Source organism: Choloepus didactylus, chromosome 6 (genome assembly GCF_015220235.1).
Source record: "Choloepus didactylus isolate mChoDid1 chromosome 6, mChoDid1.pri, whole genome shotgun sequence".
NCBI lineage: Eukaryota > Metazoa > Chordata > Mammalia > Pilosa > Megalonychidae > Choloepus > Choloepus didactylus.
Genome location: NC_051312.1, coordinates 1,474,126 through 1,489,054, shown reverse-complemented (window position 1 = coordinate 1,489,054; position 14,929 = coordinate 1,474,126). Strand labels below are relative to the sequence as shown.

Sequence of the window (14,929 nt, the reverse complement as noted above, 5' to 3'; positions counted from 1 at the left end):
AACTGCGATGAGCCGCCGCCCCCTCCCGGGCACCGAGGGACCCTCGGCTGCGCTTGGCTCACGCAGCAGCAACGGGAAACGCCATTTAAAGCCAAACTAGATGGAAGCTCACAGCAGTCTCCACTGATGTGAGCCAAGTCCAAGGGCCCCAGCACACGGGGGCCAAGAAAGCACTGGCTGAGCCTTCACAGGGGAACGGACACTGGCGTCCAAGGACGGCCTTGCAGGAGAGGACAGGGGTGACAGTGGGAAGGAGAGCCCCCAAGGAGCAGCGGCCAGGGGCCTCGTGTCAGCAGGAAGCTCATCCCTGTCGTCACCACAGGGGCCAGGGAAGGGGGCCAGGGGCCAGGGGGGCGGAGGCGGCAGGGCCTTGAGGGGCCCTGAGGGACCCTGGCTGAATGGCCACGGAGCCCCAGGCGGGCTGACAGGGCTGCGTGTGGAGGCCCCCAGGGCAGGTGTCAGCCTCTTGGCACATGTGCCAGGCGCCAACAATCCCAAAGTGGGCGTGGGGCTCAGGCCAGGGGCCCCTGACCCCAGGGGCTGGGTGGGCACCTATGGGAAACATGCCTGTGGGTGCTGAGCGCTGCCCCGAGATGACAGAGAGCTCCTCAGGCCCCACTCCCTGTCCAGGCCTCAGGGCCAAGTGGTCCTGCATGGGTGGGGCTTGGCCGAGGGGGAAGACAGGTCCCAGGCCGCCCTAGTCAGTGGGCAGGCAGGTGGAAAGCCAAGCTGGACAGGGACCCCAGGCCAAGGTGGACACCTGAGCATGACACCCAGACTAAGGCCAACGCGGGGCGGGGGCTGCAGGTAGGGGCCACCCCCCACCCGCTGGGCAGGGCTCCTGCCTGGGACTCGGAGTCATGCTGACGAAGAAACCTTTTCTGGAGTCTTTGTGGGATTTCTGCTCCCCCGTATTAAAGACCCCCAGCAGAGACCAAGGAAGCCCACTTGGGGCCAGGAGGGGCTGCAGGAGACACGGCCAGTGTCGGGGTGGGTAGAGTGGGGAGGACACCCCTGGTGGGCAGCCCCCTCCAGGGTGGGCCAGAGGCTCCTGAGGACCGACCCTCTGCGTCACACCAGCCCGCCTGCCTGGGGTCTGGTCCCAAGATCCTTGCTTGGGCTGCTCATCCACCTGCTCTTCGGCCCCCGCACCCAGGCCCCGTGTCCACAGCCTGTGCCCCCTCCACCCAGCCCTTGGAGGCCTGGACCCCCAGGCTGGGGTCTCCCTGAACAAATGCATGAGCAAGTGGGCATCCACTCTGCAGCCAGCATGCGTGCCCTGAGCCTCCCGTCCCTGCCAGGTGTCCCCCACAATGGTCTGGCCTGCTGGCGGCCACGGGGCCTGGGCCTCACCGAGAGGAAGGCGTGCACGATGTCAGCCTTGATGGAGCTGAGCGGCTTGTCCTTGATCACCATGAAGATCTGCTCCTCCTTCTCCAGGCTGATGAAGTTCCCAAACCAGGACTTCTTGGCGAGCCTGGGGAACATGGTGGTGTTGGTGTTCTGGACAGCGGTCCTGGGGCCGGGGGTGGCCCCACTTCCTGCCTCCCACAGAGCCGTGCCCAGAAACCCAACCAGGAGGAAAGGAGACCCCGGGCTCGCCCCTCCCTGGTTAAACCCTAAGTTCTACAGTAGCAGAGATGACCCCCACCTGGGGGTGCGCCGGGGCCCAGCCAGTGCGAGCGGGAGGGGGCCGGGGCCCCTGCTCTGCAGAATGGGCGAGCACCAGGGCAGACGGCACATCTTCCACCCCGGCCTTAGAGTCTGCCCCCTTCCCATGGCATCCCCTGTGCTCCCTTGTGACTCGGCACCCCAGTGGTCACCCCGTCCCCCCAATGCTGCCCGTGGGCCGTGTGTGCCGAGCAGGCCCTCCCGTGGCCACAGAGCTGCTGCAGCAACGCGCTGCTACTGCCCCCCATATTCTACCCCAATGGTCACCCTCACTTTGACCTGGGGTCTCCTGCCCCCCAGATCTGAATGCTCCGTGCGGGAGGCAGGTTCCAGGATGTTTCCCCACCCCCTGAGCGAGCCAGGACTGCAACATGCTTCTGAGCCCGGCACCCAGCAGTGCCAGGGGACAGCACTTCCAGATTGGAGCCCGAGACTGACCGCGTCCTGCCAGCAGGTGTGAGGACAGGTGAGGAACTGGGGGTGGCCTCCAGCCAGCAGCCCCCCGGGACCCGCATTCTGCCAACCCCCGGTGAGCTCAAGAGCGGACCCCAGTCCAGTGGAGCCAGGAGGCCCAGCCGACTGTCCACCCACAGCCCACAGGGCCCAGGACGGCGCCAGGCGGGTGCTGCTGCCACTGGAGATGCGGCCGTGGAGCCCCGGCAGCTGGGCAGCCCTGCGGCTGGGAGGGCAGGCGACAGGCCTCCACAAGCAGCCAGGAGTGCGGGGGGCCAGCACCCCAGCCGTGGGGCCTCCCTGGGCGGGTTCTGAGGCCAGCGTGGCAGATTTCCTGGCTGCGCCACCTCCCGTTTCCTGAGCTGATTCTTCGGCCCCTGTGGCTATTCTCAGATGACCACGCGGCCTCCCAGTAGCCCCTGCTCTCCAGCCAGGACCGGCTTCTTCGTGTGTGCCAGGACTCCTGGCCGAGGAACGTAGCCTCGGGTGCAGCCCCGTGTCCCAGGTGGGCTCCAGCCTCTTGACCGCGACGTCCTGCCACCTCCCCGGCTGAGCGCCCTATACCTGGAGCTCTCGAGGGCCATGTCCTGCCTGCCTCACTTGCCGCCACATCCCCGGTGTCCACAGCAGGGCAGGGAGCCTGGAGGCACTTGGGAACATTTTTTGACCAAATTACGGAGTGGCCCGGTGTCTCTGGAAGCCATAGCAGGTAGTTCCTGCCTTTGGGAGCCGCGTCTTGAGGGAAGCTGGCGGTGGGTGCAGTGCTGGGTGCGGTGCTAGCCTCCGCGAGCAAAGCCTCTGGACGGGGCGGGCGCCCGGGGCTCAGGTGTGCACAGAGGAGCCCGGGCCGGAGGGGAGCGGATACGGCCTCAGGGGGCCTCAAGGGTCAGGAGAGAAGGAAGAGAAGGCCGCCACGCTTCAGCTCTTCCAAAACCTACAGTAGTTACATCACGATTATGTCCATGGAGGCTTCTAGAAACAGCGGGAGAACTGCAGCTTGAGGGATGCTGAGAGCAGGATTTAAAACCACTGCCTCAACCCAGGCCTTCAGGGCTTGTTACAAGATGCGCATCACCCCAGCCGGGCAGCCAAGTCCCAAACCAGGCCGGATGCTGGCAGCCCCAGCGGGCCTCTGCCGGGCGGGCACAGAGCAGGCTCTTCTGTGGCAGCCGCCCTGGCCCACTGCCCTGGGCAGAGGCTGCCTGTGTGGGCACAGCAGCTTACGGCCAGGCCTATGCCCCGTACGTGAGGCGTGGCCTCGCTCACCACGACATCCCTCTGCACAGCCTACACCAACCCCTCCATCACCAGGAACCGATGATGGACCAGGCTTGGCACAGGGTCTCACAGGGACACCTCCTGCCTCGCTGGCACTGTGATGGAGTGGACTCGGGCAGCAACCAGGGGAACGAGGGCCTTCTGGGTGACCAGGGCAGGTGCCTTGGCATTCAGCTTGGCTTCAGGGCCAGGTGCAGGCCCCACAGGCAGACGCCAGCCCCAGGAGCATCTCTGCCCCTCCGTCCTCCTCGGTGTCCCTGAGCCCCTTTTCCTCCCAGCAGCAGGACAAAGCCTTGGCTCGGATGGCCTGGTGCTGCCGGGTCCTGGCTCAAGTGCACCTGGCCTCGGCCGTCCTCCCACGGCGCCCCGTTCACAGGCAGCCAGCAGTTCCATCGTGCTGACCCCGCTCCTCGGGAGAACCCACCATCTCTTGTGAGCCCTCTGCCCAACCCCAGGGTCTCAGCCCCTCCAGGTTCCACTCTGTCCTTGGGAAGCCCGGAGCCTCGGGTCACCTCTGCCCAGTGCAGCCCTTCCCGGCCAAGGCCAGCAGTGCCCTGGCTCCCTCACGCCAAGGCTGCCCGGGGAGCAGCCCCCGCGGGCTGCGTCTGTATCCGGAGGCACTGAGGCCTGCCGTCAGCTGGCACCACGGCCCTGGTAGGGCCAAGCTCCTCACGGGCCCGAGGGACCCTCTTCCCACCGACCACCATGACAAGGCATGGCCACACCCTCCGGCCATGGGGTCCCCTGCGCTCCCCTGCCCTCATCTTTGGCCCACCCCAGGCCCCTGCTGAGAGCCGTGGCTTCTGGGCAGAGCTGGCAGCCAGCACTGCGTCTCCGCGGTGTCTCCCGGCCCCGTCCTTCCGGCCACAAGCCCAGGCCTTCAGGGTCAAGGAGACGAGACCCAGAAGGGGGACCAGGAGGGGGCGGGGCTGGAGAAGGTGGGCAGGGGGAACGTGGTGGGGGCAGGTCCACCGGGCCCCACCCCACCCAGCCAGGTGTGGGGGCCAGGCCTGAGGGCTCCCCTGGGGCCTCGAGCAAGGGCCACTTACTCTGGGGACGACTCGGGGGTCAGGTTGGACATCTCCTCCGGCGTCGGAACTGCACACACGACGGACAGGGAAAAAGAACCAGGTTACCATCCATCCTGTCCCCACCCTGCCCCCCTCAGCCACCCTGCCCTGGCAGAGTCTGAACAACCTGACTTGGACACCCCAGGGCTGAGCTGCCTGAAGGCACCGCCCAGTGGGCTCCTGTCCACCCCGAGCCTCCTCGGCCTGGGCCGCAGGAGCTGTCCTCCCCTCTGGTGCTGAAGCCAGCCAGGTAGGGGGGCTTCTCTGGCCTCTCACTGGCCCCAGGTCCCTGCCACTCCCAGAAGCCAAGCAGTGGTGCTGCAGCCCGGGAGGTGGGCAGTGCCAACCGGTCCTAGCACACAGAAGGGGGACCCCAAAGGCCTCCAGTGCCCACACCCCACTCATCAGGGGCCCTCCTCCTGGTGAGGCATGTGGCCCGGGGAAGGCTGTGGTCTGAGCGGGGCAGAGGGGCCAGGAGCAGCCTTGGGGCCATGCCCACAAGGTTGGGTGGCTCTGCGCCGTGTGCACACCAGACCCCAATGCAGGCACTGGGCACATGCCCAGTGCTTGCTGGGGAAGGACCCCGCAGTGAGGGCAGAGTGGGGACGGGGCCCCCGGCAGGCCCGCAGCAGCCCCGCTCACCTTGCAGTTTCCGGCGGTGGAAGCGGGGTGAGCCCAGGAAGCTGTTCTTGATGGAGTTGAGCCGCGCCCTCCAGGGCACCCCTCCGACGCTGGGGCTGGACGGCGGTGTGGGGTTGGGTGTGCCAGCCGGGCTCTCCTTGGGCGTGTGGACAGGTGTCCCCTTGGGGGTGGGGAGGGGGCTGCCCCTCGGAGAGGGGTGAGGGGTCACCTGTATGGCGGGGACAGATCTGGCATTTGGTTCGGCCCCGGCAGGCGGCAGCCAGGCGGGGGCTGGTGGGGCGGCCGGGCCCGGGGACAGGGCGAGCGGGGGGCTGAGCCCCGCAGCGGCGGGAGGCCGGCTCTGGGCGGTGACCGGCAGGGGGTTGGACTTGGTGCCCTGCAGCGGCCTGCCGCTCAGCCTGCCCTTGCACGGCAAGGTCTGGGTCTTGGGGTTGGGCCGCGGGGCGGCCGGCGGAGGGAGGCCGTGTCCAGGCCGGGTGCTCCGACAGGCTTCGGGCTCCACGGATGTGGTCGGGGGGCAGGCTGCGGCGGGGGGCTCGGGGGGCGGCGGGGGGAGGATGAACTTCCTAACAGGCTACGGGAGGTGCCGAGAGCGAACGCGAGCGGGGAGGGTGGCGCCCCCGACACACGTGCACCCACCCCATGCACACAGGGCACCCGGGAGGGCCCGAGGGAGCGTGCAGGCAGGACCCGCGGCAGCACCCCAGGCAGCAGGCACAGGGGGAGGCACAAAAGAAAACAAACGACACACGAGAACACAAACAAAACAGAGAAACGTGCAGTTAGCAAGAGCGGCCCACACCCGCCCAGCAGCAGCAGCCAGGGGACCCCTGAGCAGCAGCGACGGCACCAGCCCACCCTGGAGGTCGAGGGTGCGGTGGGGTCCCTGCCAGCTCCAGTGCTCACAGCTCAGGGGGCCGGGGCCTCTCTCCTCCAGCCCGAGGGGTGCGGGCTAGGCCCAGGGTCCTCGAGGTGAGGGAGAGGCAGGGGGTGGAGGGCTCCTGGGGCCCACTTCGTGAGGGTCCGCAGATGCCCTGGCCCTCCCACCCGGCCTTCCTGCCCCAGCCCCTCAGCCTAAACCTGGGGTGCAGGGCGGGGCGGGCACTCACCCGGGGGCTGCTGAGGGGGCTGGTGGACAGGCCCGAGGAGGCGCCGCTGATGGACCGAGACCTGGGGAAGCAAGCACAGGGTGGCCACTTCAGCCCTCAGGGCAGCATCTCCTGTCCCCTCCAAGGGTCTCCCGGCCTGGTCAGGAGCCCTGAGCCCGCCCCGTGCCTGGTACCTGCCCCCCGAGCCCAGGAGGGGCCCTGGAGGTTGGCCCTGCCCTGCATCTCCGCACAGCCCATCCAAGGTCTGTCAGGGCTCCCGTAGGGGTGCCAGGGTCACCGGGGCCCTCCCCGCCACTCCGCAGCTGCCATGCCAGTGGCCCCAGGCCAGGATGGGACCTGCTCCAAGGAGCCCGCCAGCAAGGGGCCGTCAAGTGCTCGGACGAATGGACAGATGGACAAAGCACAGGGGGCTTCTGTGAATCAGCCCTGCCCAGCTCCAGGCCGCAGGCGGACCCCATCTCCGCATCCTGGCTGCCCCAGGCTCTGCCCTGCCCACAGGCACCTGGAACTAGCCGGGCCCCCACGTCCATCACCTCGCCTGCCAGGCCTGGGGCTGCCGACCCAAGATGCCCAGGCCAGCTTGGCCTCCTTCATTTGTGCTGGGCCAGCCTGGGCAGGGCCGGGGCAGGGACAGCGGGGCCCGACTCCCCCATGTGTCCATGGCCCCAGGACCCGGCCTGGGCACACCCGGGGGAGGCGCCAGACCAGGAGCCCAGTGAGGCACTGGTACACGGCTGCCCCCCACGGGGCCGAGCAGACGCCACCACCCCACATGCTGCATGGCAGCGGGAGAGGAAGCCAGTGGCCCCTCAGCTCCGCGTGCTGGCACTTGCTGCCCTCAGAGAAAGGAACCAGGAAAGGAGGGGGCCCAAGCGGCCACAGCAGAGAAGAGGACAGAGGGTGATGAGCCGACCGCACTGCCCCCACCAGCCAGCCCCCATCACAGTCCAGGCCTGGGCCTTGGGGAGCACTGGGACAGGCAGCCCGAGCCCACATGGGCCCCTCGTCTGGATCCAGGCCTGTTCCCTGGGCTCCTGCAGAGACCACCCCGATTCCCCCATCCCAACGCAGCCACCCAGCTGAGGGCCACAGCCCTCTTGGCCCTGGGCCAGGACAGTGCCCTGGAGGGTCAGGGCCAATGCCCCCAGATGCAGAGCCAGGAGCCCAGCCTTGGGAAGGGAGCCCCGGACGGTCCCAGCTGGTGCCGCCCAGCAGCCACAGGTCCACTGAGTCAGGAGCCTCGTACATGGCCCAGGGCCGGGGGCCTCCCACTGACCCAGCCCGAGCTCGTTCCTTGCTGCCAGAGAGAAGAGGGGTGGGAAGCCATCTCCACAGCCTCTGCCGTCTGACTAGGTGGCCTCTGGAAACACTAAGCTACAACTACCCCAGGCAGAAAGGACAGAGAGCCCCCAAAGCAGCCAGAGCAGGGGGAGAGGGTGCAGGGGAAGGAGAGGAAGAGTGGCAGAGAGGGCTGTGGGGTGGAGAGGTGCAGGGGAGGGGTGGCGGCGAGGAGGCACGGTGAGAGGGGGTGGGGCTCGGGGGGTCGGGGCACTGTGGGGGAAGGCAGGGGTGGGTGGGAGGCTGGGTTATGGGGGAAGAAGCTAGGAAGGGGCAGCCCTGTGGGGCTGAGGTGCGACTGTGCAGGGGGAACGGGCTCCACGGGGGCAGAGCCAGAGCCAGGCCAGAGCCTTGGGAGCAGCAGACCCCATGGGAAGACCCCCGTCAGCAGCCCCTGCCACCCCCCAGGAGCCTGCAGCTCGCAGGTGGGCACAGGACACGAGCTGCCCTGGGCTGTCTCCAACCCACCCTTGTGGGCAGGAGGCTGCCGTGCGTGCCAGGCCCCTGGGGTGCCCAACAGGGGATGGTTCAGCCAGGCCCAGCGAAGGCCCTGCTGGGAAGCAGTGGGCAGGACTGGGTCAAGCGGGAGGGGCACAGCCTGGAGCACACCCCAAGGTCTCCAGGCCCTGCAGGGTCTTGGGCAGGGGGGGGGCTGTGTGCCATGGGGCGCAGGCCCCTCCCTCGGGGCTGGCATCTGCCCTGCCCCAGTACCCTGGCCTGGCCCAGGCCCCTCCCCTGGCTGCCTGGGTGGCTCCGCTGTGGGAAGGAGCGGGGCTGGCCCTGCCCCGGGCCTGCCGTTTGCCGTGCCTGCCGGGCAGCGGGGTCAGCATCTGTGGGGCTGGGGTCAGCGTGTATACCTGTCTTCTTTGCTGAATGGGGGATGGGCTTCAGCGATATCCAGGCTTTTACTGAACACTGCTTTACTACAGCAGGAACAAAGCAAGAAAACACAGTCACCGCGTGGCCGCCCGCCACCCGGGCCACGCCAGGCAGGCCAGAGCCAGATGCAGGCCTGGGGGTCACGGCTGCACAGTCCTGAGACTGGGCCGGCCCAAGGGGCACAGTGAGGGGAGGCTGGGGTGCAGCCCACCAAGACTGGGTGGTGCCCAGAGAGCGAGCGGGTGTCGGGCAGGAGAGCCTCGAGGGCTGCCTGGGTGGGGTGGTCCAATCAGGCCTTGGAGGATGCCCGTTCCCACCGCTGACCCCTGTGCCGGGTGACCAGGGGCACACAGGAAGCCCCAAGAAACAGCAAGAGATCAGGACCTTCCAGGACAGAGGGGCCTCCAACAGCCTGGGTGTCACCCCGACCCCATCCCAGCACCCCTGGAGGCAGCCAGGCCTGGAGACTGGAGCAGGAGAAGCCAAGGAACCCTAGGTAAGAGGAAAGAGCGGGCAGCCCCTCTCCTCCCCTGCCCGTCTGGGGGTCCAGGTGGGCAGGGGGGTGCTGAGGCGGCCGGTACAGGGAGTGGGGAGGGGCTCCGAGCCACCCTCGGCCCGGGGGGAAGCCCTGGAGACAGGAGCCAGGGAGTGTGTTGGCTACGCCGGCCGGCCACAGGCGTGTGTCCAGGCTGGGGTACGCCCTCCACGACACGCAGGACGCAGCCAACAGTTGAGGACAAGACCTTGAGCGCAGCCAGGGGGCCCTCCCGCCCCTTCCCAACCTGGTTCCAGGAGCTGTGGGGTGGGTGGGTGGGTCATGGCTGCCTAGAGAACTGGGAGGAGGCTCGGGGGCCGGACCCACTGGCTCCCTGGGGAGGGCCTGGGACCACTGGGGCTGGCACAGTTTATCACAGTCCTCATGCAGCCTCCCTGAGGTCTCTTCTATGTTTCCAGCAAGTTCTTTGAGAGGAGCTTGTCCTGCCCCAGCACCCAAGTGTCCGGTACAGGCCGGGCAGAGAAGCAGGGAGGGTCAGTGGGGTGCTGGGGCCCAGACCACAGGGCAGCCAGGGCAGCAGGGCCTTCTCATCACAGCCGTGGGCCTGAGGGCCGTCCAGACCTGCTCAGCACCCCCCAGAATTTGGCCACCCACCACTGCAGGCTGCTCTGCCTCCCAGTAAGGTGCAAGCCATTCCCCACGGAGCCCGACACCACCTGACCCACCCCCATCACCCCAGCCCAGTGCTCCCAGCACAGCCCAGTGCTCCCAGCACAGCCCAACCCACTATACCCAGCACAGCCCACCTCAGCCCAGCTCAGTGCTCCCAGCACAGCCCAGTGCACCCAGCACAGCCCAACCAACTATACCCAGCACAGCCCACCTCAACCCAGCTCAGTGCTCCCAGCACAGCCCACCTCAGCCCAGCCCAGTGCTCCCAGCACAGCCCAGTGCTCCCAGCACAGCCCAACCCACTATACCCAGCACAGCCCACCTCAGCCCAGCCCAGTGCTCCCAGCACGGCCCAGTGCACCCAGCACAGCCCAACCAACTATACCCAGCACAGCCCACCTCAGCCCAGCCCAGTATACCCAGCTTAGCCCAGCACAGCCCAGCCAAGTGCACCCAGCTCAGCCCAGCTGAGCCCAACCCAGTAGACCCAGCCCAGTACAGCCTAGCCCAGTACAGCTCAGTCTGGCCCAGCCCAGCCCAGCGCAGCTCACCCCGACCTCACAGTAACGTCTGGCCCAGCCCAGCTCAGTCTGGCCCAGCCTGGTCCAGTCCCCTCAGCCGTGCCCAGCCAGGACCCCACAGCCAGGGGAGCAGGAATGGCCAGGCCAAGCCTGCTGCAGCCACGGGGGGTGCTGGTGCCGACCCCACTGGGGCATCGAGGGCGGGGCACACGCATACCTCTGGCTGTGCTGGGCCATCTCGATGGCTCTCCGTGCAGGCACCGGGGAGCCCCCGTCCGTCACGCTGAGCACCTCCATGGACTTCCGCTCCGGCCGCCGCTTGCCGTGCCGATTCAGCATCGGGGAGTCCACGCGCTTCCGAGGGGGGTCTGCACGTAGACAGGGGTCAGCCCCCTGGACCCCAGGGGGTGGGGCCAGGGACTGGAGGCCACCCTCTGCCCTTGTACCTATTTCGTTCCTGGGGGGCAAGTCCTCATCCTCGTGGCTGGGATATCTTTCTTTCCGGTCCAAGAGAAGGAAGTAAATCATCTTTTCCTGGTTCTCCCTGCAGCAGAGCAAGAAGCGCCAGGAGTTGCCATCGCAGGGACAGCTCTGGCCCTGGAGGGCGGCCCAGGCTTCCCGGGACACATGCCACGTTCCCAGCTCCTCTGCAGCGGGGGGCACCTGGCCCCTTGGCGTGGCCTGCTCATGAGCCCCAGAGGCAGGCGTCTGGGGTGTGGCTGCTGGGTGAGGCCCCAGGGGCAGGAGGGTGGGACCTACTCCTCGGACAGGAGGTCCTGTAGCAGCTTGTTGCGGTCACGGAAGCAGCCCAGCGAGTGCATGCTGTCCAGCACGTCGGGGTCCAGGTCCTCCAGGCTCGGCAGCGAGCGGATCTGCACCTTGCGCGGGGCAGGCTGCTCCGGCTCCGGCTCATTCTTGCCACCTCTGTGGACGACAGGGCACAGCGCCCGGTGACTCCCCTCGGCCGCCCGCAGCTCCACCACCCCCACCCGGGGCGCCGGGCAGAGTTCTGCCGCTCTCCCTGCGCCCGGCCCCGGCCGGGTCCCCCCAGAGCTGGCCTGGCAGCCCCGAGGCTGGGGGCGGGACGGCGCCCTCCCCCCTTTCCTAGCGGGTCCTCCGCCACGGCAGGCAAAGCAGGCTCAGTGGGGCGGAAAAGCTACTTACATATACCATGTGTGTTTCTGAATGTGCTCTAGCTACAAGGAAAGAGAAACAGGGAGTTAGTACGGAGGATGGAGGAGAGAGCCCACGTTAGGAGGCGAGAGGAAGCAGGAGGGGCGGGGAGGACAAAGGAGAGCGGGGAAGGACAGGGAGAGGAGGGGAGGGGGAGAGAAGGCAGAAAGGAGGAGGATGGGAAAATGAAGAAAGAGGATGGGGGAGGACAATGAGGAAGACGGGAAGGGACGAAGACAGGAGGGAAAGGGTGGAGAGAAAGAAGGGGGGAGCTGCAGAATGGAAAAGAAGAGGAAAAGGGGAAGATGAGAAAGGGAAAAGAATGGACAAGGAGAGGATGGGGAGAACGCAGGAGAGAGAAGAGGGAGGGAGAGAAGGGTAAAGAGAATAGAGCGGGAGGAGGAGGGGGGAGGGACAAGAGGAGGAAAGAGAAAGATGGAGAAAGGAGGATGGAGAGGGAGGGGAATGGGGAAGAGAAAAGATAGAGACCTGGATAAGGAAGGAGGAAGAAGAGGAAGGAAGAGGATGGGGAGGGAGGGAGGATGGGGAAAGAAGACAGTGAAGAAAGGATGGGGAAGGGGAGGACAAGGAGGGGCTGCCTTCCCAGAGGCTCTGCTTCCAGTGCCCCCGCTTCCCCCCAGGGGAAAAGAAAACAAAACCTAGAGAAGGACAGAGGCCGAGGATGGGGCCAGGGGTGGCTCCAGGCCTAAGAGGGGGAGGGGAGAGAGAGGCAAAGAGGCAGGAAGCAGGAGCCCATCTCCGGGGGGCTAGGGTGAGGGGTTGCCTTGCTGCCAGACCCGAGCCCTGGGGCTCTGCAAAGGAGACTCCAAGGGGAAGAGAGCAGGGGAGCCCTCAGAGAAGCTGAAGCCAGGACATGGCCCACCTGGACGGCCCGGGAGAGGCTGGGGGTGCGGGTGCAAGCTGGAGGCTCCGAGGGGCCAGCCCCTCCCCAACCCCAGCTGGGTCTCTCCTGGTTCCCGGCCTGTCCTCCAGCTACCTGTCCTCTGCCCTGACTGAGGGCAGCTAGGTGGGGAGCGAGTGGCCTTGGGAACAGGGCCACCTCCGTCCCAGAAACGCATCCGAAGCGAGTGGAGCTCCCCTGCCCTAGGGTGCCTGCCCTCATGGCCCCAGCTGAGCCCCGGAGGAGCTGGGACCATGTCGACTGGGGGGTTCCCTGCAGACCCCTCCCTGGGCCCCTCCAGCTGATGGGGCTGGCTGTAAGAACTAGTCACCCTGGAAGTGTGTGGGGGTGCTTGCCCCAGGACGCACCACGAGGCAGCCCACGACGCCCAGGCCAGCAGTGTCTGAGGGGACACAGCCAAGCTCTCCACGGCCACCCTCGCCAGCACAGGCCTGCCAGAGGCCCACCCGGGCACGCGCTCACACGTGCAGGCATGCACCCTGCCCCGTCACGGGCATGGGTGAGTGTCCACCAAGACACCAAGCAACAGTCCTTTCCCCAGGGCAACTGCTTCTCCCAGGAGGTGCCTGGGCAGAGGCGACAAACAGAACCACTGGGAGTGACCCCGGGGTGTCTGGAGTGTCACGGAAGCTGTGGGAGCTGCCCCAGGAGGGGCGGGCTCAGAAGTGGGGGGACAGCAGAGGCCAGGAGGCTGAAGGCCACGGTGGAGAGAGCCGGGGCGGCTGGGGGGCCTGCAGAGCCCAGGAGGGGCGGCTGTCGGCGGGCCCTGCCCAGGCGGCGGAGGGGGGACTGACCGCGGCTCGCCGGCAGGCCCTGGGCGGAGGGCGGGGAAGGGGCTCCCGCCGGGCACGCACCGTGAGGCGCCGCGCCGCGTCCACCTCGATCATGCCGCGCAGCAGGCTCTGGCAGTCGGGCGGGATGAAGTGCGGCATGTGGAACACGCCGCGCTTGACCTTCTCCAGCAGCTGCCGCAGGTTGTCGTCGTCGAAGGGCAGCGCCCCCTGCGGGCCGGGCGGGGCAGGGTCACGGCGAGCCCCGGCCCAGCGGCCAGCACCAGGGACAGCTCCGCGGCCGGGGGCGGGGCCAGGGCGGCGGGGGCGGGGCCTGGACGGCGGGGCGGGGCCTGGGCGGTGGGGGCGGAGCCTGGACAGCGGTGGTGGGGCGGGGCGAGGTCGGGGTCAGGGCGGTGGGGCAGGGTCACGGCGCGCTCCGGCCCGGCGGCCAGCACCAAGGACAGCTCCGCGGCCGGGGGCGGGGTCAGGGCGGCGGGGCGAGGGCGGGGGCGGGGCCTGGACGGTGGGGGCGGAGCCTGGACGGTGGGGGCGGAGCCTGGACGGTGGGGGCGGAGCCTGGACAGCGGTAGTGGGGCCTGGACGGTGGGGGCGGAGCCTGGACAGCGGTGGAGGGGCGGGGCGAGGTCGGGGTCAGGGCGGTGGGGCAGGGTCACGGCGCGCTCCGGCCCGGCGGCCAGCACCAGGGACAGCTCCGCGGCCGGGGGCGGGGGCCAGGGCTGCGGGGCCAGGGCGGGGTCAGTGCGGGGGCGGGGCCTGGACAGCGCGGGGGGCGGGGTCAGGGCGGCGGGGGCGGGGCGCTCACCACCAACAAGGCAAACAGGATCACGCCGCAGCTCCACACGTCAGCCTTCCGGCCATCGTACTTCTCCCCCTGCGGACAGTAGCGCCAGCCGTTGGTCAGGACACGGTGGCCCCGGGAGCTGGTGCGGGTGAGGGGCCGGAGGGTCTGGGGGGAGTGTGCCCGCGGCCCACGCTCGGGCGGCTAAGCCGGGGCCTGGGGCCCGCAGTGGGCCGAGGTGGGCCGGGTCTGCGCGCTCCTGCTCCCGCCCTCCCCGGAGCCCAGAGCGGGTACTGCGCGGTGGCGTCCCAGGGCTACTCACGCGGATCACCTCCGGGCAGGCGTAGTGGGGAGACCTGAGGGCAAAGGTGGCTGCTCAGAGGTGGCGATGGTCAGGGCTGGCTCTCCAGGCCCAGCCACCCGCCCCAGCTGGGGCCTAGCCACGTCCCCCAGGGCCACCGCGGGCGGAGACTGGAAGATGAGGTCCCTCCTGCTCCCCATGTTCATAGGCTCTGGTACCAAACCCGCCCCACCCCCAACTCCCTGCATGTTTCTGGGGGAGATAGAGATTGGGTGGGAGGGGTCCAGGGGGCTCTGCTGGGCTGGAGACTGTTTCCACCCAGCCAGTTCTAGAAGGACAGACCATATCCCAGGTTCTAGCCCCGTGGGCACAGGAAGCAGGACAGGCAGCATGGGGAGCAGACACCCCCGGACACTGAACAAAGTGGGGGGACTGCATACCAGCTCTCAGTCCCCAGCTGGGCAAGCCATGATGGGGGCAGGGCAGGCCTTCCAGGGCTGGGGCCCAGAGACCAGGTGGGGAGGGGCTCCAGACGTGCGCCCTAGGGCTGGGTGCCACCGCCACCCACTCTGGCTCTGCAGATGGGTTGGAGGCTGCACCGCATGTCAGAGGCAGTGCTGGGCACAAAGTCGGGGGTCCAGCCTCCGGTCCCAAGCTGGGTGGGGCTGGGGAAAAGGGAGGCCCAGACCCGTCCCGGCCACTGGCAGCAGCAGCAAACAGGCAGGCTAAGAAGATGGGGCTCCAGCTGCAGGGCCACAGGTCTGGGCAACAGAGACCTCAGCTGTCCCCAGCAGGCCCTTCTCCCTTAATGTCCTGCCAGCTTGGCTCCTGA

General features: G+C 68.2%; 1 protein-coding gene across 18 annotated transcripts in view; it reads right to left on the bottom strand.

Annotated features, from left to right (window-relative positions):
- BRSK2 (BR serine/threonine kinase 2) overlaps positions 1–14,929 on the bottom strand; it is a 69,460-nt gene that overhangs the window by 5,020 nt on the left and 49,511 nt on the right. For 13 of the 18 annotated variants that reach the window (XR_005217419.1, XR_005217418.1, XM_037839808.1 and 10 more), the window contains 12 exons: positions 14,119–14,152; positions 13,821–13,889; positions 13,079–13,225; positions 11,294–11,325; positions 10,889–11,053; positions 10,576–10,673; positions 10,347–10,497; positions 8,419–8,484; positions 6,224–6,284; positions 5,115–5,322; positions 4,452–4,500; positions 1,354–1,477 (listed from right to left, as the gene is read on the bottom strand). Coding sequence is in view for 15 of the 18 variants with exons in the window: in XM_037839808.1 (XP_037695736.1) it covers positions 1,354–1,477; positions 4,452–4,500; positions 5,115–5,322; positions 6,224–6,284; positions 8,419–8,484; positions 10,347–10,497; positions 10,576–10,673; positions 10,889–11,053; positions 11,294–11,325; positions 13,079–13,225; positions 13,821–13,889; positions 14,119–14,152 (1,204 nt within the window). In the remaining 3 variants the exon portion in view is untranslated. The remainder of the gene's footprint in view (positions 1–1,353; positions 1,478–4,451; positions 4,501–5,114; positions 5,323–6,223; positions 6,285–8,418; positions 8,485–10,346; positions 10,498–10,575; positions 10,674–10,888; positions 11,054–11,293; positions 11,326–13,078; positions 13,226–13,820; positions 13,890–14,118; positions 14,153–14,929) is intronic. The other 5 variants (XR_005217420.1, XM_037839811.1, XM_037839813.1 and 2 more) reach the window with 1 other exon arrangement.